The sequence below is a fragment of the Enoplosus armatus genome, chromosome 12, assembly GCF_043641665.1.
Source record: "Enoplosus armatus isolate fEnoArm2 chromosome 12, fEnoArm2.hap1, whole genome shotgun sequence".
NCBI lineage: Eukaryota > Metazoa > Chordata > Actinopteri > Centrarchiformes > Enoplosidae > Enoplosus > Enoplosus armatus.
The window spans coordinates 10,142,939-10,170,007 of NC_092191.1; the positions used below are offsets into that span (position 1 = coordinate 10,142,939).

General features: G+C 40.1%; 1 protein-coding gene across 3 annotated transcripts in view; it reads left to right on the forward strand.

Annotated features, from left to right (window-relative positions):
• Nucleotides 1-27,069, forward strand: part of LOC139293949 (cGMP-dependent protein kinase 1) — a 68,565-nt gene that overhangs the window by 34,552 nt on the left and 6,944 nt on the right. For all 3 annotated transcript variants that reach the window (XM_070915653.1, XM_070915651.1, XM_070915652.1), the window contains exons 4-9: nucleotides 8,593-8,698; nucleotides 11,859-11,922; nucleotides 15,043-15,120; nucleotides 16,732-16,826; nucleotides 24,089-24,154; nucleotides 26,257-26,331. In XM_070915653.1, the coding sequence (XP_070771754.1) occupies nucleotides 8,593-8,698; nucleotides 11,859-11,922; nucleotides 15,043-15,120; nucleotides 16,732-16,826; nucleotides 24,089-24,154; nucleotides 26,257-26,331 (484 nt within the window). The remainder of the gene's footprint in view (nucleotides 1-8,592; nucleotides 8,699-11,858; nucleotides 11,923-15,042; nucleotides 15,121-16,731; nucleotides 16,827-24,088; nucleotides 24,155-26,256; nucleotides 26,332-27,069) is intronic.

The following is a 27,069-nucleotide window of genomic DNA, read 5'->3' on the forward strand; positions in this document are numbered from 1 at the left end:
AGCTCTCTGTGTTGAAGGATTATTCTGTCTTTCTACCTGTTTTGCATTATCCAGGGGACATTTGCATTGCTTGCCTTTTTTGAAACAATTGTGGGACACATGGTGAAGCTGTACCTCAGTATCAGGGAGGGAACATGGCTCAGGAAACTTTGTGGAGCTGTTTCTCCTCAAATCAGGTGCTACTTGTCTGGAATCTTCTGGGAAGATTGATGATGAGTGTGGAACAAAATGCTTGTTCCAGATTTAAATGTGGAATTTAGTTTGATTTTCCCAGATAGGTGTGGTCCAGTGGTACCATGCAGCCATTTGTAGCCAAATTGCTAGACTCACTGATGTTGAGCCAATCTGAGAGAGAAGGTAGGACTGACCAAAAAGGACTGATTGTTGTTTCTTTACTGGGTGGGGAAAAAATACAAGCAGCAGAACATGCTGTATGGCTAGCAGTGCAAGCCAGTTATGCTTGCTGTAGCAGCTTATATTTGCAATCTTGCCCACAATATTTTGCTTTCATCACAGTTTTCAAGTGAATTTTGTCTTGCCAATTCTGGTCTGACTGCAGCATGAGGCAGTGAAGAGGCCCTGATGTTTGGCGGCATAGAAATACTATTGAAGTAACTGACTGATAAGTGATGCAACTGCAATTTTAGACTCACAAAAATTAAAATTACAAGGAGTTGGTTGGGGTGACAAAATCTTTCCCTAACCTTAACCAAGTGCTTTGATAATAATAACGCTGGCCAGTAGGTTGGAGGTAGCAGTTAAGAGAGAACAGATTATCGTGTACTCTTGAAGTTGTAATATATAGGTCAGATGTAATAATATCTGAAACACAACAGAGTAGCTTTTTCCCTGAACAGAGAAAGACTCTCTAATCTCTGGGTCTCTCATTGGTTTGATTCATGGTGATACATCTTTTCCTTCTGTAAATTTCTCATAAACAGAGCTGAATGTAGGACTCCTGCAGAGTAAAGAACCCTCTTGTCAGAATAATTGCTGTTTCTTAAGAAAAAATGAGTGGCATTCACACATATACAATGATGAATATGCGCACACATGCTGGCATGCAGTCACTCATTCACACACAGAAACAGAAACATGTATTCATCACATTCTGGCAAAACAGTGGGGGGAATTATCACTCTGGCTTTGCTCGGTATTTTTGGGTGCAGAGATTTGATGTTTTTGCCTCAGCGGATTGCAAAACATCAGCCTTGACTGACAGAAGGTCTTGTGAAATTCAACAATGACACAACAAGTTATTTCTTCTTGCCGTCAGAACTGAAAAAAGAAAATACTCATACGTTTGTAGTAACAACGTAGACACTATGGTTAACTCATTCAGTAGGATATTATCTTGAGATATTACATGACTAAATCTGGCTGACAATGTGTGACACGTGGTTTCACATTGTTCTCAGGACATTTGACTGCCTGACGAATACATAATGTGGCAGATTTCAGTGAGGAGTTTGAGTAGAACCACCTATATACTGTAGAGAAATGTGTCACCTGATACAACCTGGAGCAGGGCCTAAAAATAACCTACTTGCTGATGAATAGCAAACACACTTCCTTTCCTCCATTCGATTTTCTACAGCCGGGCAGACTGAAATTTATCAGGATGTTCAAACTGATTTCCTCTGTGGCAAATAGTTTCTGGTTGATTGTCTATAATAATGAGGATGACAAACAATTAGAATTTATCTCACGAACCGATGAGAAAGCAATTTATGCTGAAAAGGTAATATTTCATTGGAGGTGCTGCAGGGAGCAAATAGCAAAGATGTTTCCCTTGTTCCCCTTACATAGAAGCAGTTGAAGGCTAAAGGCGTTTAAAAAGAACAATGTGTTATCAGGCTCTGTAAAACACACTTCTTTCGTTCTTATTCATTTCTGTCTACCATTCATTAACTCAAAGGAAAGTTTCTCCTTGTCCTATGACTGCCATTGTCGCAGTGGCAGCCTACCCCCTCATCGTTATGAATCTACACTAAAGGACTTCTAGATCAAATGGAAATATATTTATAATAATACATTGTATTTCATATATCTATTACCACTGCATTTGCCATTTCATTAATTTATCCCCTTAATTAAAATGCTTGCCCACAAATATATAGTGTTCGCCTGTTTCCCCCATCCATTGGAGGTTTAAGGCAACTGTATGTCTGTTCATTCTGCACCACGTTTAACACACATCAGTGATGTTTGTCAGTACTACTAAAGTCCTCTTAAGACTCTGAAGCTTGGATTGCTCTGCCATTGTACTGTAAAATATAGTGCCACTGCAGTACAGTACTGTCCCGATGTCCCATTTCCTTAATATATTTGTCTGCAAATGTGGAATTGAGCTAAAATAAATTGTGTTTTTGCGTAGGTATTGAGCAAAGACTTCCTGTTCACATATTTCCCCGTCTCTGTTGACCTTAAGTTCAAACTTGTTCAAACTTATATTTGAAACCTAGATGGCAAACCTCAAGTGACAGCACTGTTTTTTTTTAAATAGCTGTAGGTAATTTCAAATGCAAATGATCTTTGTTGTGACAATGTCACCCATGATGATTGATTGTCCACAAAGACAGCATGTCCCATCCAGAGAAGCTACTCCTTGAATGACTTCAGTTGATGTTATCAGAGAGTATGATGAGGCCCACTGAATTTGACTTTTAAATAATAATGCTTTTGTATTCATAAGATTATAGCCTCCCTGCTCAAGTTGTCAAAGGATGTGTTTAGTGCTTTGCTTCAGGTATGAATAACATTATCAAATCTGCAATTACAGAGCTAACTTTAGATGGACCTCTCTCCCTTCAGGATAATGGAATACTTATTTCAACAGACCAAACTCCAGTCCTCTCAATGAGAGCATGTTTATGATAAACTTCCTAACAAGATCAGCTATAACTGAGGAATAAAGGTTGGGAGTGAAGTTTGTTAATATTACAGAGCTGAGTGGTAAATGCTTTTTTATCTTGTGACTCTAAGACAGAGAAAGCTAAAGGCATGCTTTTAGGAATACTCCTATTCAATCAGCCTCTGACAGGAAGTTTCCGACCGAAATGTAACGAGAGTATCCTGTCTGTGCTCAGTGTTACATTGCATTTAAATATTATGACTCCCACAAGTCTAGGTGTCTTGGACATTGTTGGACGTTTTGAAATTAAACTCTATTTATATCACCACCGCCAAAAGAGAAACGCCTAATATCCTGGTTGAGCATGGTGAGTGGCTGGCGGGTGGGATGCCGTTCAATTCTATATTTCAAATGCAACTGCTGCTCCAAGTCCATGGACTCCTGTCTCCCACGTGGGGCAAGCATTGGCAGACCTGGCAGCTGGAGATTGCATCTGATGAAGCCAGCTAGTTTTCTGTGTTGGGGGTTCACTGACATGTGAAAGCTGTCATAAGAGCACATGCTACCACCCTAACTACAGACATGCAATGCTCCAGTTCACAACAAATTAGTAAATCAACTGATAAATTGTGAATTTTAGAAACTTATTACACATTTCAACTACTGCCAAACACATCTCAGTGTGTCTGACAGTCCTACACTGTCTTAGGTTCCTTTAAGCCTCAATAATAATAATTAGATCCATAACTATGAAGAGAATCCATCTAATGTCTTCCTTCTTCTTTAGGCTCAGTGACACTGTCTGGTGTAAATGACCTGTCCTGCTTTCTCACGCTCTAAGGAGCTCATCCAGATGTAATCAGACTTGGCTGATGTTATTAATGACTTAGGGGGAAAGGAGATTACACTCTTCCACTCTGCAGCCCTGACAGCATCGCTCTTTTAACGCTTTCCAAAACAAGACATGTAGGAAGCCTCGAAGGAGTAGAGTTCTCGTGACTGTGTGATTTTAAGTGTGTATGTGTCTCTGAGTGAGAAGAGAACACTTGATTTGTTCATTTTCTTACACATTACAGGGAAGGGGGGGGGGGGGGGGGGGCAGAGATTAAGTTGCTGTAGACACAGATTTTACAGTGTGAAGTTTTTAGAGTGACAGTGAAAACCAATTCAAATGCCCTCAAACCCAAATATTACAACAATATGAATAATAGTGAAAATTCTTACGGTGGGTGCTCTCACTAATTAGCTTGGAGACGCCACTCCTTCTCTCAGAGCTGTATAACCCCAGGTTAATCATCTACAAATGCTAAAAAGATAATTCACAGTCGAGCACGTCCTAATAACCAACATAGCACCAAACACACATGTTGATTAATATTTCAAGGTTTTCTAGCACATTCTCTTGTGGAAGAGGAACCAAAATCACAACTAAAGACTTTGCTGCGAATAATTTACAGTGTTGTGTCAAAACATATCATCATCTGTCATGATCTTATTATGGCAGGTTTTTTTTTCCTCCTCTAGAAAATGTATCCACAGGCTCGGCAGCAGGCAAACAGTAAATGCAATTTCTCTGCATCCATAAGACAGATGACGTGGAGCGAGGGAGCTAATTTTAGAACTTATTTCCTGTCAAATAATGTATACACAGTGATATACATTGAGCAGTGCATCATACTGTGTTAATATTATGTTACAAACACATACATGTCTTGTCATCAGAGTATAGAAGTTTCCTTGCACACTTCACTGCTTGAGACTCTGGCCTAATCTTTATTTAAGTACCACTTTCATGTATCATGGTGCTTTTGGAAAGGAATGTGGATTTTTTTGCAGTGCAAATGGCACATGCTTAATACTTCATCTGAATCATCATGGGCAGACGTAGGCTGTATTTGAGTCATTTTAAACCCCATTAAAACTTATGGCACTCACAACCAAAATCAAGATTACTGTCACAAAGTTTCGATGTTTCCAAACCCCACGCTGTCTGGATGTAAACTGTCAAGACCAGAGTACAGAGAAGACATGTTGTTGATCTCCTATATTTATATAATTTAACAAGCAGAAAACTAGATTACAAGAACAAACATTTGCATAATGCCCTGGGCCGAAATTCAGTTACAATGAATTATGACTGAGCCAAATGAATGAGTGATTCCTTCAACCCAGCATACATGTCTTGTCCTGCATTCTATCTAGTTGGCGACATCCATATGTATATTATCTCTCACTGTAAACACAGATCCTCTCTTTTGGGACCTGACATGCCAAGCAAGCTACTTGTCCAGTTTTAGCAGCATTCACAATCAACATTATTGATCTAGTGTTGCAAATAATTGGGAGAAATTGGAGGGTGAGGGATTACAATCACTGCATCATGGAGAAGGAAGGAAAGGAGGAGCACGAACAAATGATAATGATAACGTGCTCGGCGGTGGGCGTCTATGAATAGCCGTCCTTTATTCTGAGGTGGGATTACATTCAATTTAGAGGAGCATTCAGGGGCAAAGAGAAAATACGTGTTAAACAGGAGTCGGCAGGGTTTATATTGAGGTTAGCATGATTTTAATTCATGGAGTCAAATATATAATACAAATGTGTGTCAGTGAACACACTTTACATGCACATTCAATTACCAGCCATTGCGAAGTATAAACGAAATAACATACGATTGAAATTTCACAAATGCTAAAAACCATATTAATAGACTAACACGGTTGCTAAAAGTAACACTGAACTAATTCAATGCACTTACAACAGCTGTTACAATATAGTGCACCAACAAACAGCAACTGGCCTTCTCTATGCTCAATACCAATTCCCAAAGGTAGTACTTAGTCAGGACTCTATTGGATTACATTAAATTGCACAGGTGTTCCTGTTTTTTTCCTGCCTATCCCCTGTATATACAGTATACACTTGTGGTTTCATGTTGCATGCATTTATAGTCCACCAGTGCATGGCTGTCAAAGCCCCAATGATCATCCCACTGGAACAATTCCTCAAAACCTTTGACAGACAACATCCTTGCATATCTCCAGCACTGCCTGTGGTGTTATGTGCTTCCAGAAAGCTGTGAAGCTAATGGTCGGCAACCCATGAGCATTAAGACATTCATCTGAGCCCTCACTACAGGATAACTAGCTCCCCGAGTCTCAACGCAATTTAGTCAAGACTCCGAATAAAACGCTTACCTACTGCGGTGCGCTGCAGGCTCCCTACATATCTTATTTCCCAGTGCCCCATACTCCCACTTTCTGCCAAAACACTCTATTGCACACTGCATAGTGGCCAATGACATCTAACCTCCCACTCTTGTTGCTTCAGGGTCAAATTAGAAGGCTAGTCTAATAATTTCTCTCTAGACCCATCACCATATACCAGGTTTGTTGTGTGTGCAGTCTACCTTGGAGTAATTTGTCCATGTCACCCCTACAGAAAGAACTTTTCTGATTGGATAAGGCATAACTAGATCCAGATATGATTTCATTTAAAAAAAAAAAATAACACCTTGGTAAAGCTTGCAAGGAGGAGAAGAAATTGGAACATGTGTGTTTGGCATCAGAATTACAATCCACAGTGCCAACAGTGTTTCACAGTGTATAGTTTTACATTTTTACTTACTGTGTCAGATGATTGCTTAATGTCTATTTGTGCATGTGTGCATGTTTATGTGCACACAGCAGAATGTGTGTAAAGGTGTCTATGTTTGTGTATGTGCATCCTGAAAGTGTATCTCTGTGTGTACGTGATGTCTGTATATCTGTGTATCCACACATCTGTGTCTGTATACATTTTTATGTCATGCTGTGTGTTTTGGGGTTCCTGCTCCAAGAAAGTGTCTCTTACTAAAAACAGTGTCAGGCTGTGTAATGAGGGCATTTCTCCTGTGGTTTGGCCCTATTTTTAAGTGCTGCCAAACTCTTGGTCTGCAGAGAAAGATTTGTGGTGGCTGTAGGAGTGCGTACACTCACTCATGTGCGTATATGTAAATACCTGGAGTATATGAGCTTGTGTGTGAGAATGGGTGCTCACTTTTACTCATGTAACCATATTTAAATTACTAGTATTCGTCAGGATATCATAGACAACATTTCAACTCCATCCTTAATCCTCAACTGGTCAGTTGTCTACACTAGTGCTGCTCTGTAGCTAAGCCTGCACTGTGACTTCACTGTTGAAGATGGCGAGTAACATTAGTAACATTAACAAAACTTGATTTTATCTTTAAACCTCTGTGAAGAAGTGCCACACTGGGAGGATGAGACACAACGAAAAGCTCGAGCAACAGACATACGCATTCAGATAAAAAAGTAGATGATTTTTTTTCTAATATTACCGCATGTCCCTGGGGCCACAGGGCTCCCTGAGGATCTCCAGATTTGTTTTGGGGTCAGACTGTGAATTATCTCTATCTTCTTTCTTATTACTCATCACAGTCTACTGTATAACTGCACAATTAAAACACTGAAATCGAACCAAAGTTGTTTTGAAAGAATTACCACAAACTGCTATTACCAAAGTGATGCAGCGAGTTCTGTAAGTCACTATATACAATGTGGCTCGGCTGGATGAAATATGGGGTTTAGATATGTTTTGTTATGAAGTTTCTGCCCCAACAACCCAATTTCTTCTATGAAATTGAGATATATAATGACATTCAGGTGGGGGTTAGAGGTCCATTGCTCTGATTAAAACCCACATGGCTTGGTTCCGACAGAGCTCTGTCGAGGTGAAATATATTCTGATCAAAAGTGACTACAGAGGACCCCAGAGAAAGAGCTGCTGAGGCTCAAAACACTGAAAATGGCAAGCGAAGGAATTTCAAAAGACCTAGGCCTCCATCAATCAACAGCCAGGCATAAAAAAATGAAGAAAATGAAAAAAAAAGTGATATAGATTCAGCACTGTTTCTGGTCTTTGAAGGGTATCCTGCAAAGCCTGCTGCAGTGCTATATTTAAACGAAAGAAACTCTGCATACTGACACTTTAACCTCCATCTACTCCATGTATAGACAGTATTATGGTTTGGTGCCTCAGGGGCAGCACAGATTGCAATCATTGAAGGAACAATTAATTCCAAATTGTTCCAGGAAATTGTACAGAATAATATCAGAGAAACTGTTGTGATTTAAAACATAACATAACTTCCGTCACACAGTTTGATAATTGCCCTTAACACAAAGAGCAATCAGTAACTCAAACTCTTAAACTAATAAAAAAACAAAAACTTTGGCATAGTCAAGTCAGATTCCTGACCTCAAACCAATTAAAATGCTGTAGCATGACTTGAAGCAAGCCATCCATGCAAGGTATTCCAAAAATACCAATTAAAACCAGCTGCTGAGTAAAGAGTAATTGTCCAGAATACATCCTATTTGCTCTGCAGGGCTGATCAGCAGCTAGACAAAACATTTGGATGACTGTTATTGCCACTAAAACAATAACTAAAAGGTTCACAGATTTCGCCAGCCTACTCTCTGAACAGTAATTTCAGTAGGGTTTAGTTTAACTTCACTCACACATGCCATGACACAACTATGATTCTCCTCACATTTCAAGTTCAATATCAAATGCTTTAAAGTGCATATGATATTCACTTTATTCATAGTGTGAGTGCACAAAGCATGAAGCTGTTGCAGGGCATGTATTATGCGTGACTTTGTTTTATTATTCTGATTGCCTGAGAGTAAAAACTGCCTTTCATGACATTGCTTATGTCTTCTTCTTTTCAGCTCTAACAAATGTGAAGCTGTGGGCCATCGACCGACAATGTTTTCAGACGATCATGATGAGGACAGGTCTCATCAAGCACACAGAGTATATGGAGTTTCTGAAAAGGTGAGGAACCAGGCTAAACTGTCCCACAATGACAGACAATTGGCCTGAATAGGGCTTTGATCTGAAATGCAATGAATGAATTAACAGAATGAATCTGTGTGAGCTGTTTCTCAGAAGATTCCTTACTCCTCATTTCTGCCAATAAATTATACAACTCTACATAAAATTTCTGGGGTGTTACTGAAGGTGTCATTCATCCTACTGGAAAAATACCTTGTACCTAATTATCTTTCTTTAATGTCCCTATCTGTATCAGAGAGCCCTACGCCAGAGAAGCCTATTATCACTTAAAAGGCCTGCAGATGCTTTTTTGGGCCTGCATGGAGTATAGGATAAAAGAAAGACTCATCAAAAGCCAGAGGGAGAGCAGTGTGCAGTGATCAAGATGCATGAGATGCAATTACAGTATGAATCTCATCCTCTATCTCTGTTCGACTTTCCTGTTTTTCTGTCATCCACTTTGGCCTTCATCAAGTCAATTATGAAAATGATATCACATCTTCCCTATATTACATGCGCCACTCCATTTTCACATGATTTTGTTTCCGATGTTGCTCCTCTGGCAGGCGGCTGGATGTAGCACACAGGAGACCAGCTTTTCACCAGACATTTCCAACGAATCCTCATACCTAAACTACAAAATAGGTTGCATTGTCCTTCCAAAATGACCAATTTGACTGTTCCAGAAATTACCTGATGTGCAACCTTTAAGGTAAAGGTATGTTTATGTTTGGGAAATTAAACTACTTGGTTAAGGACAGGGAACGATCACAGACATGGTTAAAAGATACCAATGTTTACTGGTCGTAGTAGACAGGAGGCAATACCTCAATGCCCAAAGTCGCTTTGTACACCCAGCCGTTCACTTTTATCCCTTCCCTAACACCTAAGGCCCGGGGTATACTCGATCAGAACTAGTTCGTTCAATGAATTGTCCGACCCGTTGGAAATCAAAAGTGTTTATAAATGATCCAAACTGCCACTCTGTAAGGCCGTCATAGAGAGGGGGAAGATGCAGTATAATTTAAATAAGAGGATAAGGGCGCAGAGTTTCAGACAGTCTCTCCAGGAAGACATTCATAGTGTTGCACTCGGATATTCACATGAAAAGTGGCACAAATGGTTGTGTAACAAATCAAAAAAGAAAGCTGAGAGAAAAGTTCAAACTCTGGCTCCTTTCTCGTCTCTGCACAGCCGGCCAATCACAGCGTGAATGTTGGATTCGGAAAGTTACACAAATAAACATTGGCTGTTTTAAGCCATAATGACAAATGCTGTCGTTTCTCTGGTGAGAAAAGTCTCCCTGAATAGTGTAACAGTCTGACATATGCAGGTCAGTCACAATAAAGCCACTTCAACCCTTGCTGCACCTTTCACCATGAAGGAAGACTTGAAGACATACTGTACAGTACCAGAAATACATTTCCAACCAGATAAAAAAACACGCCATTAATCTTACTTTCATGTCTAAGACTGAAGTTATTTTAGTGATGGCTTTGACTAAAAAAAGACACAAAACACTTTTATCTCTTTACTGAGAGCACGAGCATGGACTGTATGGTAGCTCTCGCCTCTCAGCGACTCTTGCATAACAGTCCGGTTTGGGCTCACTGTGTGTTTGGTTTATAAAGTGGTATTTAGGGGGAAATCAGAGATTTATAGCAACATTTGTTAATTCAATATGCGTAGATAATTATATTACTGTTTTGCTTCCTCGAAGCCGATCTAATAAAAGAGCTGTAGTTTAAGCGTAAGAACAAACACATGCTGATCCCTGGGAGTCTTCTTCCCACTCTTTAACTGCTGTGAAAATATATATTAGCACTCACAAGTTGTGGAGGAGGAAGACAGATGAAAAACTGACAAAGAATTCCCGCATTGTATTACATACGGGAAGTGAGTGTGCTTGTGAAGACTTTTTTTAATTAGCCTACCTCTTTCTAGCATGTATTCTAAATCACTTTGCTCCAGGAAGAGTAACAGCAAGGGTGGCATGTAAATGAACTGACAAACATCATCTAGGTTTACAAAATGTGTATTGCTGTGAAATTCTATTGTTAAGGTTGGTGGGCTATTACTCAACCCTCTGCCCTCTTCCATTTTAGATAAAAGTCTAAAAGGCATAGAGTAGAAGCAGCCATCTGCGCAACTATTTGCAAAAAGGCATGGGAAAGTGTTTATCAAAGCTCTCCATCAAACAAGTGCTAGTTTTTCTAGGTTTTTGCAAGATCACCAAAAAAATTGATAAAGGTTGTCTCACAGTTTATTCGCAATCGCACTGTGCTGTAACTGTAATGATGTTTAAAATGATCCAAAAGACCACATTTGTGAAACAGCACTTCCCCATTGGCCTTGTATAATTAATGAATTTGCTGTAACACACTTAAGCTGTTGGATCGGAAATGTACTACAACAGAGGCTTTTTGTTTGTGTCAACAGCATTACAGCTTGAGGGATTGAAACTCCATATGTTTCATGTAGAGTAGGGTCATCCGTTCACTGCCTAGCTGGTTACTTAGTGCCTCTGTCGAGGGCGCAACAACACGAGGATCAGCACAGTGGCTGGGGCCTGGGTTGGGGGCAGAGACAAGATGGTTCAGATTACTGTAATAAAGCATGGAAAATGAGGGGGGAGAGGGAGATGGAGAAACAGAGAGAGAGAAAGAGATGATGGGGAGATAAGTTCTTTGTTCACCAACGCTGGGTGTTTTCTCTCCTCCTTGATAAACATTGGGCCAGTTTTATTTAGTAGGCTTGATAACAGGCAGATAGCGTTCATTGAGGCTGCCGGGAAGCAAACGGAACAAACATTAGAGCCTCATAATAGTGTATTCAACCTTAGGATTTGATGCCCTGCTGTGTAACTAAAAACGTTGCCCAGTTTATGCTGAAATATTTATATATGCATACTGTAATACAGTATGCCAACTCCCATAGAATAATATTGATATTTGTGTGTTCCTGTTGCCTATATTTATGTAGTTCACTTCAGATCACAGGTCTGCTTTGATTCTGGTCAACTGTTCAAAGCCAATGCATATACTAAGCTGCCAGCAACACTTTGCTATCTGACAGCCACAAAAGACATAATCACTATTGTATTTAATATGTATGAATCTATTCTTCTATCTAAAAGTCCTTTATTTACTTTCTCCTGCAGCGTCCCCACATTCCACGGCCTGCAGGAAGATATACTGAGCAAGCTTGCCGATGTCCTTGAGGAGGTTAGTGCCATGTTACAAAGCCTGTTCCATCTGCAGCACGACGGTGTTGTTAAGCCTACTCCAGTCATCTTAATAGATTCCCATACATTCATTTTTATTGCAGTGAGAGCAGAGAGCCAGAAGGGGAATTAAGGCATATTCCACATAATGTGCACTGGGTGAAGGCAGTCGAATACTTTTTGGGGGGTTTAACGCAACAAAGTGTGCACAGTTGGGATTTCAGAGCAGTTGTAGTTCTTTAGTACGTGCTCACTGTGCTGGTGTTGATCTAAATGGTCCACTACTAATTTCATGAACCTGCTGAGGAATTCAGTATACTGCTGCCAGAAGCCATTTCAGCTTTCATAGGGGGTCAAACAACCTAAGCAAGCTGAGACACATCATAATCCGTTTTATTTGTATTGTATTGACCTATGTACCTAAATGTCAGCATAGTAATCTATTTTCAGCACTTTCTCTGCTTAGAAGATACGTTTTTATTTGTATTTTTTAATGTTTTTCCCCTACCATTTTCCTTTGTGGCATAGTTAGTAATAGTTTTCCATTAATTTCCGCAGATATGGAAATATGAGTTGTCAGTGTTGACAAGAAAAAGAAGGCCATTAATTATGCAAACTTACCCTGAGGAATGAATTGGCCATGTAATATTCATGCTGGTTTTGGATAGGAGTTTATTGTTGTGTACCCTGCAAAAACAGCTAATTAAATATTTGTTTTAATTAGTGATATACATTAGTTCTTCGATATGAACATGAAGGAATTTCCAAACAAGCACCCCTACAATGTGGTGGCTATTGTTACTCAGACACATTTTAAACCTGCAATTAGTGGTTTCTATTTTTCTGAGTGTAATATTTATGGTTCTTATTTGGCCAACATGCTATCATATCATCTTTGCATATCATGATAGTTTGAAATTTAAGCAATAACATTTGATGTATTAATATAACATGGAAAAGCTGTCTTAAACTTGCTTGGGTCCTTATCAGTTCTGTAATGACAAGTGACAAGTGAGTTACATACCAGTAACTCTTTGCAGGGCAGGTCCTTCACCGGCATACGTAACAGTTAACTAGCTCGTTAAATTTTAGTCCAGTCGTTTTTTACCAACCCCTGGGATGGGAAGGGGTTTGTTTTGTAGAAGTCTTAAGACTTAAAAACATTACGCTAGCTATTTTATGTTCATAATAGTCAACCTAGCCGTAACGTTACATAGCTTGTGACACCTTTGTATACGAATGTCTCTGCGCAACCTTGCCTAATCTTGTCAGCATCAAGATCAAGATTTGCTTACTTACAGTGCTATTTCTAAACAGATTATCCACACAGAAAAAGAAATATCTGCTGTTAGCTAGCGGCTGTAAGTTTACATTAACATTCACATCTACTGTCTAAATACGGATGGATCATTCATATTAGTGGTGCTAACTACTAACATGACCATGTCTTACTACATGAATAGATTGCGTATCATTTATACACTGATCAATATTGTACCACTGCAAAATCTACTGCACATGAACAGAGTGCTATAGTTTGACTGTTGCACTATACAGTGTGCGGCCTAGACAATCATATTATTCATATTATTTATATCACCATTTGAAAAGGTGCAAACAATTTTGCGAGCAATTAAATGAATGGGATAAGCACTTAGGCTTGCCATACACACTATAGTAATGTTAACCCTGTGAAAATTGTGTGTTTGGCATGACATTCTAGACATACTTGTACTCTGATTAATGTGTTTGCATTGTTGGCTGAGGGAGATATTAGTGTTGGGATGTTGATTGAATTCATATTTATCAGTTTCAAGCAAGTAGCGCTAAAATAATTAAAACCTCTTAACCATTGCTTTCATTTATTTCTTTGCTGTCACCCTCATAAACAACCAATCGGTGTGTGGTATTTGACTTGGCTCGTCCAAGGTTTCGCCTTAATTATTTTTCCCTGTATGTGCAGAGGTTCAATCGGTTGGTGGTGCTGGGTCACATAATGGTTAAGTCCATCATGCTGTCCTATGTCTTGTCCTCTACTATAATAGATAATTTTGGTCTGCGATTGATTTTTGATTAGGACGATGAGGACATGCTTGAGAAAAGGGATGACATTATATATATATAAATAAACCTGAAATAAAAACATCATAACTGCAACCTACTATTAACAAGTAGCTCTGCTTTTGAGTGACGCACAGCCAGCATGAATCACACACACTGCTCAGTGTGAAGTAAGATGTAAGGTGCCTCTCCTGGGTGAAATAGTTTGAGAAAAAAAACCTGGCAAATGTCAGCTTCAGTGTGGGAATATTGAGCTCTGTCTTCAGTCTAGAATTGTGGTCTGAGGTGCAGAATTTTGGTGGAAAAGTGAAAATCCCACCAGCACTTGTATTATGAAAAACAAAAACTGTATGATGTAACTTGATTTCCGGTTTTCTCCATGAAGGTTTTTCACATCTTATTAAGTTAAGCCCCACCTTATGTATATCTTCACTACACTAAACACTAAAAGAAACCATCCTTGGAACAAATGCATCTTATTTGGCACTAAAGGTTATTTTCAACTCTAGGCATGAATGAGTGCATGTGAAAGGGTTTTTCTATATGTGTTAGCCTTGTGTTAGACTGGCGACCAGTCCAGAGCATAGCCTATTTAATGCATGCTGGGATAAGCTCCAGCACCAACAATCCTGAACAGGATTACTTGGTATAGAAAATAGATTGATGAATGGATATCCTGTATTAATTTTACTCTTGGAAAGAAGCTGCGATTGGCCTTCATATTTGATATTTGATTTGATTAATTCATTTATTTATTCATTTTCTTTACCTGCTTATTCAAATTCAAGGTCGCAGGGCATATCTAAGCAAGCAGTCGGTGGAAGGCAGAGAAACACCCTGGATAGCTTGCCAGTCTGTCGTATTAACAAGAAAAAAGGCATCAAATTGTGATTTATCTCACTGCATCCAATTCAGCATTACGTCCTCTGAAAAGTACCTTTTTGAGAGTGTCTCACTCCCAATGTGAGAAACGAGACAAAATCATCATAATGTGCCTGAATAACACTTATCTTCTCTGGTCTTCTTATGTCTTCTCTGGTTGTCTCTTCCCTTTTGACAGACACATTATGAAGATGGAGAGTACATCATCAGACAGGGGGCCAGAGGAGACACCTTCTTCATCATCAGTAAGGGAAAGGTGAGAACAGTGCCTCCAGCCTACCACCAAAATAATCATCACAACATCACAACGCAGGGCATCATGGCCCACGCGACACCTATGTTTGAAGCGAAGTGGTAGTATTTTTGGGTGGAAGTTGGCGGTCATCAATCATCTTGAGAGGGGAGAGGAGAGACTGAAGCGCCGCCTCTTTCATCATCTCTTACTGCAGCATTGGGAGCATCTGGAAAGGAGAATTGAGTCACTTTCCTTTCACCTTTCTGTCATCAACACTGGCTTTCACACTGAGCACAGATGACACGCTGTTCCGTCCACCATCAGCACAGTTGGAGGGCTTTCATGTGCTTGTATTGTTAACATGTTTTGATGCCTAGGTGCTCGCTACTCTTTCTCCTCATTTTCTTCTGATCATCCGCATCTTTTTTTTTATCCTTTTCTTCCTTTCATGCTACCTTCTGGTCCATTTTACACTGTTCATGTTTCCACGCTCCACTACCCCTCTTCCTCATTATCTTTGTACATTTGTTAACAACATCATTCTCAGTGTTAAAAGTCTCCTAAATCAAATCCACAAAGAAAGATTTAAACATGGCTTCCAAGATGTCCAAAGCGGGAAATAATAAGAGTGTTGGTAACCTAATATCCCCCCCCTCAAGTCCCATGAGTGAGACAAATTCACAGTTCACATGTCCAGGATGTAAGTGTCATTGTAAAGGACGAAGGTACGTTATATTTCCTGTCTTCTTTACTCTCCTTTGACCCCCTGCAACCCACTTCACAAGGTTGGCACAACTACATCACAAACAAATAAGCTCATGGACATGGTTGCAGACATGAACACACACACACACACACACACATACGCTCCTGACCTTATCAATGCTTTCTGCCTGGCTGTTTCCACATCTCTCACTTTGTCTCTATCTGGACCACAGACAGTGCACTTTGTCTGGAGGACATTCCACTAAATTCGACCGTCTCACAACACACACACACACACACACACACACACACACAATCTGCCCTTTGGTCTACGCTTTTTTACCTTCTCTAAGTCAAGCTTTTTTTTTCTGCTCCCACACTATCAAATTAGATCATGAATAATTACACTGTCCATCAGGTGAAGCCAGCATCACAGTGGGCTGATGCTGGATACGCTGCTACACCTGTGCAGAACAGACTAATGGATGAAGACAAGATCCTTCATTAGGAGGAATGACCGTCTCCATTCACTTCCTCTATCTAAATCTACTCAAGAGCCATCACTCTGTTTTGTAAAGTCCACCGGCACAGCACAGTGCCATCACTCACATGTCATCTGGCTAATGAAGTGGTCAGCGGCACCTCCCCTCCCCTTCACCAGTTAGTAACAGACTACCCATGCACAGAGATATCTGTCACACCGGCGCTTCTCCCCTGATCGTTTACATGTCAATTTCTTTTGGAATGATGTGTAAATGAAATGTTATCCCTCTCAAATGAATCTCCCCTCCGTCACTCGCCACTTATCTACATTCTGTTATATGTCACCCTTTATTTTTTTTAGTTATATGTTTGTTGCATCTTCCTCCCTGTCACACTACTCTTCTCTTTAACGCTCCTCCTCCTGCGTTTCCGTTCTTTCACCAGGTTAATGTGACCAGGGAAGACTTGCCCAACGGAGAGCCTGTCTACCTGCGCAGCCTCGGAAAAGGAGACTGGTTTGGAGAGAAAGCACTACAAGGGTAAGATTGTTCCTAATAACACTGCCTCTTTCAATTTAAATCTTCTCTTCTCCTGCTTTTTCTGTCTCCTTCACTATCACCCACTTCCCTTCTAATTTTCACTTGCAACCTGTCTTTAATATCCTTCCTCTTACACTGAACATGCATCTATCCTTTCTAATTTGCTATCAATCAAACTCCAGCTCTTATCTGTCCCTAATTCTTTCCACCACTCACTCTTCTCAAGAGGCGTGATAACTTGCTGAATGTTTGGAAACGCTGAAAGCCAGGTGCACATTACACAGCTTCAGGCCTGATTTACTGTAACTGTTCCAGGCATATTTTTATTTTTGAGATGTGACTCAAAAATTCGATCTCTGAACCAAAGAAAGCTTGTTATGTCTGAGCTGATCAGAAAGAAACTGTCATAGAAATATTTTTTTATTTTCTGTAACTGAATATGTTAAGATTTTTAGCAGGTTTTGAGCAGCTATCTAAAGATGCTGCTAGTTTACCTCCGGCCCCCTTTGCGGAAAGTACAATGAGAGCACTTACAATATATGTGACTTGCTCTCCTTTCTCAAGCTCTATTTTCACCCAAATCAAAAGAAAAAAGTGCTTATGTTCAAGTGGAGGTCCCTCACAACCACACCAAGTGACAACCCGTCTGTGCTGTATTTTGCACACAGCTATGTCACACAGACAAGAAACTAGAGGGGAAAAGTCATTTATTGTGAGTGTTTAGCAGTCAGAGCTGTGCTCCCAGCTGAAGACTCATTTCATTAAGACAATATTATCTTCTATATTCTTTTCCTGTGACTTCCTGTCGTGGTTGCCAGAGCATCATGATGTCAAGGACATCTTCATGCTGTCCTTGACTGTAATAATGAATTTGTGTGTCTTTTATGGACATGTGTTAAATGCGAGCATAGTTGCTGTTACTAACACATTAGCATACGTCGATAGAGATTAACATAGCAGATATAAACCAAGCATGAACAGCCTTAAGCATTACAAACAACTATACTGTGTAAGCCTGTGCCAGGAACATCCATTCTAGTTGTGAAGATGTACTGAGGCAAGTTTGAAGTAACCAGATTGTATATCCTGTAGGGATCAAATGATTCATGGCTACTGCTAACATTCAGTGCCATCTAAGCGTTCAAATACTTTCACTGAAAGAACACCTCAGTGCAATAAAAATATTTTATATGGCTTCTGGCATCAGCGTCCTAAAGTGTAGTTTTTATCCTGCTCTTTGTCCTGTCTTGTCATGACTGCACGCCTCCATGGACAATGTATTATTAAAACAGAGGGAGGGCAGAGATAGAAAATATTCTGAAGTGTATTATGGCTGTAAGGGGTCAGGTAGAAACAGAGAACATATGCACTCATGCACGTACATTTGAGTGCATGCGTGCGCATAGCCAACAGTGTCAACATGAAAAAAGTGGACATGTCGCCATCTTGTGGTCGCCGAATATGAAAACCACCTCAAATTGGCTCTCAAGCCCTGAACAATCACGCCTCAAGAGCATAATAAGTGCATAAATATAAGAGTCTTACATTGAACTAAAGCAGTATCCTGTCACACTATAAGTCATTATTTTCATCTTCAAAAGGAACACTCTAGATGCTAGATGTGATGTTCCAGCGACAGCTGGAATTGCACAGATGGTTGGACTTTCCCCATATGTTAAAGCTAATGACTATAGGATATAAAAAATGACAGAACATTAAAATGCATGCAGGATGTGGAAGCTTGATCTCGTGGCAGTGGGAGGAGTAGGTTCCTCCAAATAGAAATTTGATCCTTTTACACTAATGAGATGTAAAAACGTACTGTTTGATGAATGAGAGCTTGACACAAAGTACTAATTTATAATGGATTGAGCAGCTGTGCTACTAGTATCGGACGATTTGAATTTTCCAGGAATTCAGTGATTTCTTGTAAGTCTACACACATATATACTGTATGAACCTCTATATGAATACATGCTTTATCACATATATCCTTAATTGTATTCATATGTTACATCAATACATTTGTTGTGTTTCCCAGAATAACAATTCAAGTAGTGTGCATTTTTTAAAAGCTCTTTAAATCACCTTTTAGAGCATCTCACGCTTTGTCAAATCAAGAAAACCATAGCTTTTCTACAAGTGCTCTCCCCACCTCAGCATCTACTTGGTATTGCTATCATTTGTTGTCACAAACGCCTTTTGTCTTGGAGTGTCTTAAACGAGAGAAGCCTATTCAACTACACCTTTGATGGTCAAGCGTGTCTCGCAAGGTAAATGATTGAGATGCTCTGCATCTTCGAACCAGGCTTTTGATCAGAGGGCTCTTCTGCAGGACCATCTTTCTAATTAGAAGTTAACTGTGTGTGTCCTTGCTCATGAAACTCAATAGGCCCTACTCAAAGGCTACTCTGTCCATCTGAAGACGTTGCCTTTGATCTGTGAGAACAACATATTTACAAATCAAAGTCTGTTCTCCTGCCAGCCATAATGGTTTGTTTGAGCTTGTATCAGAGCTTGTGTGAGTGCTGGTGTGTGATGTGTGTGTGAACATTAAAGCACCCAAAGAAATATCAGATTACATGTGTTCTCTAAAGGGTTGTATAGTCCTTAATGAAGACTACAGTATATATTTCATCCTAATAGGTGGATGTTCCAGGAAAAAAAATGACTGTTGTTCAGACATAGTCAACAACATGTCTCATGTCACATTTTTCCTGTCATGGTGTATGTGAACTTTCAGTTGAGGTGTAGATCCATCAATAGCACAGACAATATGTGCCCTGACCTCCTCTCCTGGGTGTATTTTGTGTGTGTTTGTAGGGGTGCTCCAGTAAAGAGATAGTTTCTAAAAAAAAGTGTGATAAATCCCAGTGAGAGGCTGTGTTAGTGCGGGCGTGTTACGACAGGTACAGGTGAGAAGATGGAAAAAACCAGGACGTCCACTTTGAAGATGTATAAGGTGTCAATGTGGCAGAGTTTTACAAATCTGCAAAGTTAACACAATAGCATAAGTTTGTCCTGTTTCAGCGACGCTTGTGATATGAACAGAAGAATTAGCACACTGCTACAAGGGCCATGCTAAAGGGCTCTTAGCCATGCTAGCAGCACGACTATTGGATGGATCTATTGGATTTGTACAGACATTGATGGTTCCAAGACTATGCATCCTAATTACTTAAGTGCTCCCCTGACTTTTCCTCTAGTGCCACCATGAGGTCCATATTTCTGACGGACTTTCCCATCAGCCTCAGCTGTACTTTGTGTTTTGTGCTTTGTGCTAATTAGCAAATGTTAGCATGCTAACACAACATGCTAAACTAAGATGATCAGAATCAGAAATACTTTATTGATCCCCGGGGGGAAATTGTACAATGATAAACATGGCAAACATTATGCCAGCTAAACATCAGCATGTTAATATTGTCATTGTGAGCATCTTAGCATGCTCATGTTAACATTTACTTCAGCCTTTAGTACAGCCTGACAGAGGCAATAACATGACTGCAGAGTCTTGTCTGGTCTGTGCGCGTGCATATATTTTTTCGGCCAGCGCAATGCACTGCTGGATATTGCTGCACTGTGCTGCTGTTGAGCCAGAATCAACCTTTTTGCCCCATTACCGTGTTTTGATGGTATCCATGCTGAACCAACACCGTGGTCTCATTGAAATTAATGCTGCATTTTGTGCTTGTCAGTCTCAATGCTGCTTTGTAGAATCACCCCTCTCCCCTCACTCCAAGCCAAAAACCCTTAGCTCATCCATTATTAGCCAAAGCATTAACTTCTGCCATTTGCCATTAACTACAAGTCTATATATTTCAAATTGCTGCCTTGTGTTCCTGTCTGTGTCCTTTGTATATGTTCCATTGCTTTAAAGCATACCACACATTTTTAGACTGCTCTCAGTTGATATCATCACAGTATGAAAGTCAACTACCAAATATTTGAAGCTGTTTTGAGACTGCTTGAGAAGTACTTCGTCAAAGTGAATCCCATGTTGCCTTTTTATTTTGGAAACATGTACAATTGTTGTGTTGTAATGCAGTTATGAAGAGGGACTGTTACTTCAGAGTTTCCCACAGGCCAAACATTTATTTTAGGTGTTGGGGGAAGGGGCTGGATGGATGGGGGAGCTGAAAACAGTATTAGGCATTGAGAGTCAGTGGCAGCTAGAGCCCTGATTTTTCTCAAGTATGTACCTTTCTGGCAGACTGTTCTGTCCACTGCATGTCCAAGCAGAGATTTGACAGTGAAAAATAATAAATATAAACACTGCCACAAAAGGTTTGTCTTTGGGCAGGCTACTAAAATACATTTTATACATGAGAAACACTGGTTCCCAGTTAGTGTGTTCCTGGGTTTGTAACAAGCTCAGACATCTGAGACTTGAGAGTAACCTTTCTACAATATCTTTTTCACACTGTCCATGTTTGGTTATTCTAACAACATAGCTTGTGACTGAAATAATGTTCAGCAGCTGATATTTAACTCTTGGATGTTGGATTTTGAAAAAAATAAACAAAAGAACATGAATGCACCAATAGTGACATGTTTTTAAAGCAATCTCGGTTTTCCTTAGTAGGAAAATATATTAGAAAATGTAAAGTGGAATGGAAAGTGGTCATACTCTACAATTATGTGGACACTAGCAGAATAATTTATTTGACTTTGACTTTAACTCAACTTTAATACCAACCTGTGACGTTTCATACTGTACAGCTATCCAAGCCCAGCACAAATCATTGGCTGTGTATCCCACGGCCATCTCTTGTTCTTGCCCCAGTCCTGACCCCGGCTTTACTTCCCTCACTGCAGCCCATAGCTACTGCCCACTCTCAGTCTCCAAGCCTGTACGTTATTTTCATGACCCCCTTCCCGGGACACCAGATCACTGTCCAATTACCAGGTTCATTTCAACTATCTACTGGAAATCAACACCACAGGCTCCCTCCTGTGGAAGTCCAAAGGACATTCCAGACTCAGCATGCAGCTGCTTTTAGTGTGCCTGTGCTTGAGCATGTGTGTGCGTGTGTGTCTGTTTTCCAGTGCATTTCTTGTTGCGCTGCAATTAACAAGTGCAGAGCCATCTTTGGCTTAGTGGATGACTTAGGCTCAGCAGTGTGCAAATGAATCATTCTGACAGATATTGTTTAGCGATTGTGTTTCACATGGAGCATCGCTAGTATCAACGCAATGGCACTCTTAAGTTGTTTTCCTCAGCTACAGTCGAGCAGCAGGGGACAGGTGTAACAAGCTGCTCTCTAATATGAAACCCCCTTGAGGTCTCTTAAGGATGATTCATGCTTACGTAACCACTATTTCAATATAGCCCAAAGAGTTGTGTTGTTTTGTTGAATCACCATGGTTAGAAAATGACACAAACACTGTACACTTCCCTTTATGAGACAAATTATAATTTATGTAACAGATTATGGGTGTCGCTGTAGTTGTGGCTAATTAACACTGATGAGAAAACTGATACGTGTGACTCCCTGATTTGTTTCTAAGTATCTAGGAATTGTGATGCATAATCTGCTAAAACGTATTCAAGTTAGAATAAATGTAGGTTAAAGTTGTTAAAATCTTTGGCATTCTTGAATTATTTACCAATGACTAATCAGTACTTTTTGAATGAATAACTACTATTTGAGAAGCATTTTTGTTGAGTCCTTGCATACATCCAGTATAGGTATTGTAGAAGTAGGGGCGATAGCTTTTGAAAAGAGTCTGCACAGCTGGCAAATTGTCACTGGCAAATTCACAGCTGGCACATTACAAGCATTTGTGCCTCAACAGCCCATTCAGCTTCTGAATATTTAAATAATCATCAGATTAAATCTATGTTATGAGGGTCTCTTATGCTTCCTTCTCTTCTCTTCCCACCTCAGTCTTGTGTGACGTTAACCACTGAGGACTCATTCCCACTGACTGTCACTCATCAAGACTCTTGTTCCCCAAACTAATTATCACATAAGCAATAGTAACAACCATGGTGTAACACAGTGTCTTCACCCAAACTGGGACATTTGCTGTTCTTTCACCCAATAACCTGGTTATTAATCCTGTAAGTGTGCTTATGTGGATGATATTGAATGCTGTGGTGGCCAAGCAGAAGAACAGGTGCAGCAGTGTTGTGTTAAGAGCATGGATGCAGGCCATAGGAGCTTATCAGAGGTGAATGAAATACTGTATGTGCTATGCTAGCTAGAGGGCCCCAGTAGTGATCTGTTAATATATCCTATGCCCCTGTCAAACACTGCCTTCCACTACTCTGCTCTCTTCTCCTCTGTAGTCCTCACCTTTCAAAATGTGTTGTTCCCCCACCAGCTGTGACCTTTATTCAAAGGGGTCAGCAGAAAGAGTGAGGCTGAGTGTGTGTGTGTGTGTGTGTGTGTGTGTGTGTGTGCGAATTTGTGCATGAGGAGGGGGATTTGCGCATGTGTGTGTTTTGGAAGAGGGTAGGCAGAGGGAGTTGGTTGACATAGCACGAGGAGGAATTGTCACCTCAGCTCATTGAAATAGGTTGCCATATGAGTTCAGATCAGACTCAGAGAGTGATTGTTACTGTTAGCACTTCAGCTGAATTGAATCAACTCTTTTCGAATCTAGACCAGAACCTGTTTTAGCTTTTATTTGCTCCCCATTGGGATATTAAATTCAGAGTATGATCGTTTTTTTTCTTCTTTGAAAAGATGGGGCATGAAGTAATCTGCTTATGGGACATCCCCTGAAGAATTTCCTTTCTTTTTGCAATAGTTTAGTCTGTGTTTAAGTGGATAACTCTGCACTTGGATTGGAGATTCATATACAAGTGCTACAGACGTGTCTTTTGTTGGAGGGCTGCCCTGGGCAGTGCGCTGGCTCAGAATTTGAGTTTATCGCAGTGGGACTGTGTGCAGAAAATCTTTCCCAGTGAAGGATGGATTCTTGGGATACGCACTCAAAGGATTCATGCGATTGGGGCGACTCCTCCGAAGAAGCATCATCATCAGAGGATGATGAACTTGATGTCAAATATGATAAAGAGTAATGCCAATCATACAGTGATGTGTTGAGAGAGATGTTTTCATTGTGTGCCAGTTCAATTTATGGAGTGAATGGTGTGTTTCATTTTGCTGCTTCCATCATCACAGCTCTGATAAAGCATTTAAAATGAATAATAATGTGATTTAATAATGACCCCACAGTGTGTGAGCATTGGATTAAATGTGCCAATTTTGCTATTGTGCCTGATTGTGTTGTATGATCTTTTTGTCCAGGGAGGATGTCAGGACGGCCAACGTCATTGCAGCAGAGGCAGTCACCTGTCTAGTCATCGATAGAGAGTGAGTATCAATAAAGTTCATCCCCGCAGAACATGATGACTGTTCTACATTGTCAATCCCTTTGTTAGCAATAAAAAGAAATGCATTTGGCCAGTGGTACAAAAGCTCAATGAATAAATGTCTGTCATGAGCAACTAGCCCACAAATTCTGCTTTGCTCTTTATAGTCAGACAGTGGATGAACATGGCACACATTTAGATGTCATTGCTTTCAATTGTCAAACTCAAAGTACATCTAGGCTCTCCTAGATTATCCAATTCCATCAAATTAAATAAATTTGAAGTGAGAAATAGGATCACGCTCCACTTTCACTTCACTTCACTTCACTATAGTGCCTTGTTTTAATGTCTGCTCACAAAATTTGGGAGTCATAAATGGTAATTATGTCATCACCTGAAGTCTGCTGATTGATCCAGCTTTCGCCTAATTCTCATGTAAAGGTTATTAAACTTTGGAAAGATATGGATTTGCTTTGTTAAGTGATGAAAAGAATGCAGGTGTAAACAGTGTCTCAAATCAGCTTCAGAATGTATGTTAAATGTGTGCACAAATTACTAACTATGGATATTTTTCCACTGATGTTAGTCAGGAGATTATCAAAAAGCAAAACCATATTTTTCTGCTTCACATTGCCCTTTACACTAATCTCAGCTCAAACGTTTACTGTTTTATTACAATGTTTATCTTTTTTTATGGTAATGTCGTAAAAATAATGATGATCCAAAGCAGTTCACATCAGGTCACTATCAAAGAAAAGTCTCCTAGCACCTCTGTCTCTAGCTTTAAGTCGTGTGGTGAAAATAGAGAGACAGATGGATATGGGGCGAGAAGATGGTGGATGGTATCAGCTTACCCGGGGCCTCCCTCTGGCCTCGGGGAACACGGCAGGCACAAATGGGCCATCCTCAGAGCTAGCAGAGGGGATAGTGAGTGAGTCATCCAGCACAAGTGATTACCACTGCCTTTCACTCTGCCTGTCATACAAGCAGCAAATACTGTCATGGTGTGTGTGGGCCACCCAGCCAGGCCAGTTTAGATGTAGATGCCAGGTTGTTAGTATTAGTATAAAAATGAGATAAGGATAATTGCAGGAGCTGTGATGGAGAAAAAGGAGGATATGGAGACAGTGGGAAAGAGACAGGGAATGAAAACAAGCGGCAGGGAGTCACAGAATCAGTGCAGTAGACACTGTAAGTAGCCAAACATTTAAGAAAAAGCTCGGAAACAGTCCCAGCTCACAGGCATTATGGTCTCAACAGGAGAAAACACCAGATGTAGTACATCTTCTGGCTGACAGCTTGATGAGCCTTGCATGAAAACCGTCTCAGTTAGCTGTTCTTCCAGGGTGTTTGCAGTGTTTTGCATAGGCAGCCATACTTCAGAGAGAAATGAGCCGAAGCGCAGTTGTTATTTTTCATGTACCAGATCTCCCCACGAGTGCAACTGTGCAGGATTTTATTTCAGCGAGTTAGTGTATTATGCAGCTTATTGTTTTGCAGTTAACATCTCATTGTAATCTTTCCTTAACTTTCATATCCTCTGTAGTCATACTAATGATAATTGATTAAGCTCTGGTATATCCAGTTCCCTAATTAACTAATACTATTGTAATTGTATTATTACGGCCTGAAAAGAACATGGTTGCACTATTTCTCTGAGGTAAATAACTTAACAGACTTAGTACTAAGTACTAGAAGTACTCGGCACAGCATGTTTTCTATTCCATAATTCATTCATTAAAAAAATGATGCGCCGCCTCTACTCTTGTCTCTTACTGAGCCCTCATCTGCTATCACACTATTTTACACCTCTTCAGGGTCTGTCTTCTCGTCTGTTCTCAGTGATTTTTAGAGGCTTTTCTCTAAAAGCAGACTGATTATATTTAATAGTATCTGGCAGCCTTTCTTTATGACGGTTGGGCCATATATTGTACAGGCCTGCAGTGTACAAACTGCTTTATTTCCTCTGACCGTAAGCCGTTCATTCATTATATACTGTAAGGACAGAATATGTGTATTGCTTTGGGTTAGATAGATTGTAGATTCTTGAACAAAATAAATAGAATAGTTTGATCATGTTAACATTTACTATCTGTGTTGCAGTTCATTCAAGCACCTGATCGGAGGTTTGGAGGATGTGTCCAATAAAGGCCACGAGGATGCTGATGCCAAAGCCAAGTAAGACAATTAGAATTTATTGGTTTGCATGAATTAATTAAAATACTTACAATGCAAATACATGCTTTGGTTTTGGGCTTAATTTTTGTTTTGTTCGTCTTTTCTTTTAATCAATTAATTTCACAAATTAATTTTCAGTCTCAATAACTTTTTAAAAAGTTGTACCATATTGTGACTGCCCACCAGCTGTAACATTTTATAAAAGAAGGTGTTCTAGGCCAGCCGTTAATGCGTTGTGCCTTTAGGTCTGTTTCATAACAAGACAATACCCGTGTGGCAGGCCAGAAAGCAAAGGCTATGACCTCCGCCTCTATTTCTGGAGGAATGAATATGTACTCTATTTATCGTTGCTATGGAAACAAGAGAATAGCATTATAGAAGACACAGGGCACCTTGGCAATGAGGTGGGCATCTTGGGGTTCAGGCAGCTTCATATTGGCAAAATCTGATACTGCGCTCACTCTGTGCCATGTTGTGAGTCAAGGTGAGGAGAAACAAGAACCCGACAGATTAGAGCGAGAGAGCAGGGGCAGCTTATCGCCACAGAAAGGGAAAGAGGGATGGAGATTGATGTGAGGAGAGACAGGGAGAGAACAAGACGCGTGACAAAGCACACCGGACTTCTACCCGATGTTTTGGATTTTGTAGCTGACTGCCGAGAGTGTCAGTCATCTTTTGCGAGTCATTGGAATTTAGTCAGCAAAGCGCAGAACATAACACCAGTCACTGTGTACAGTA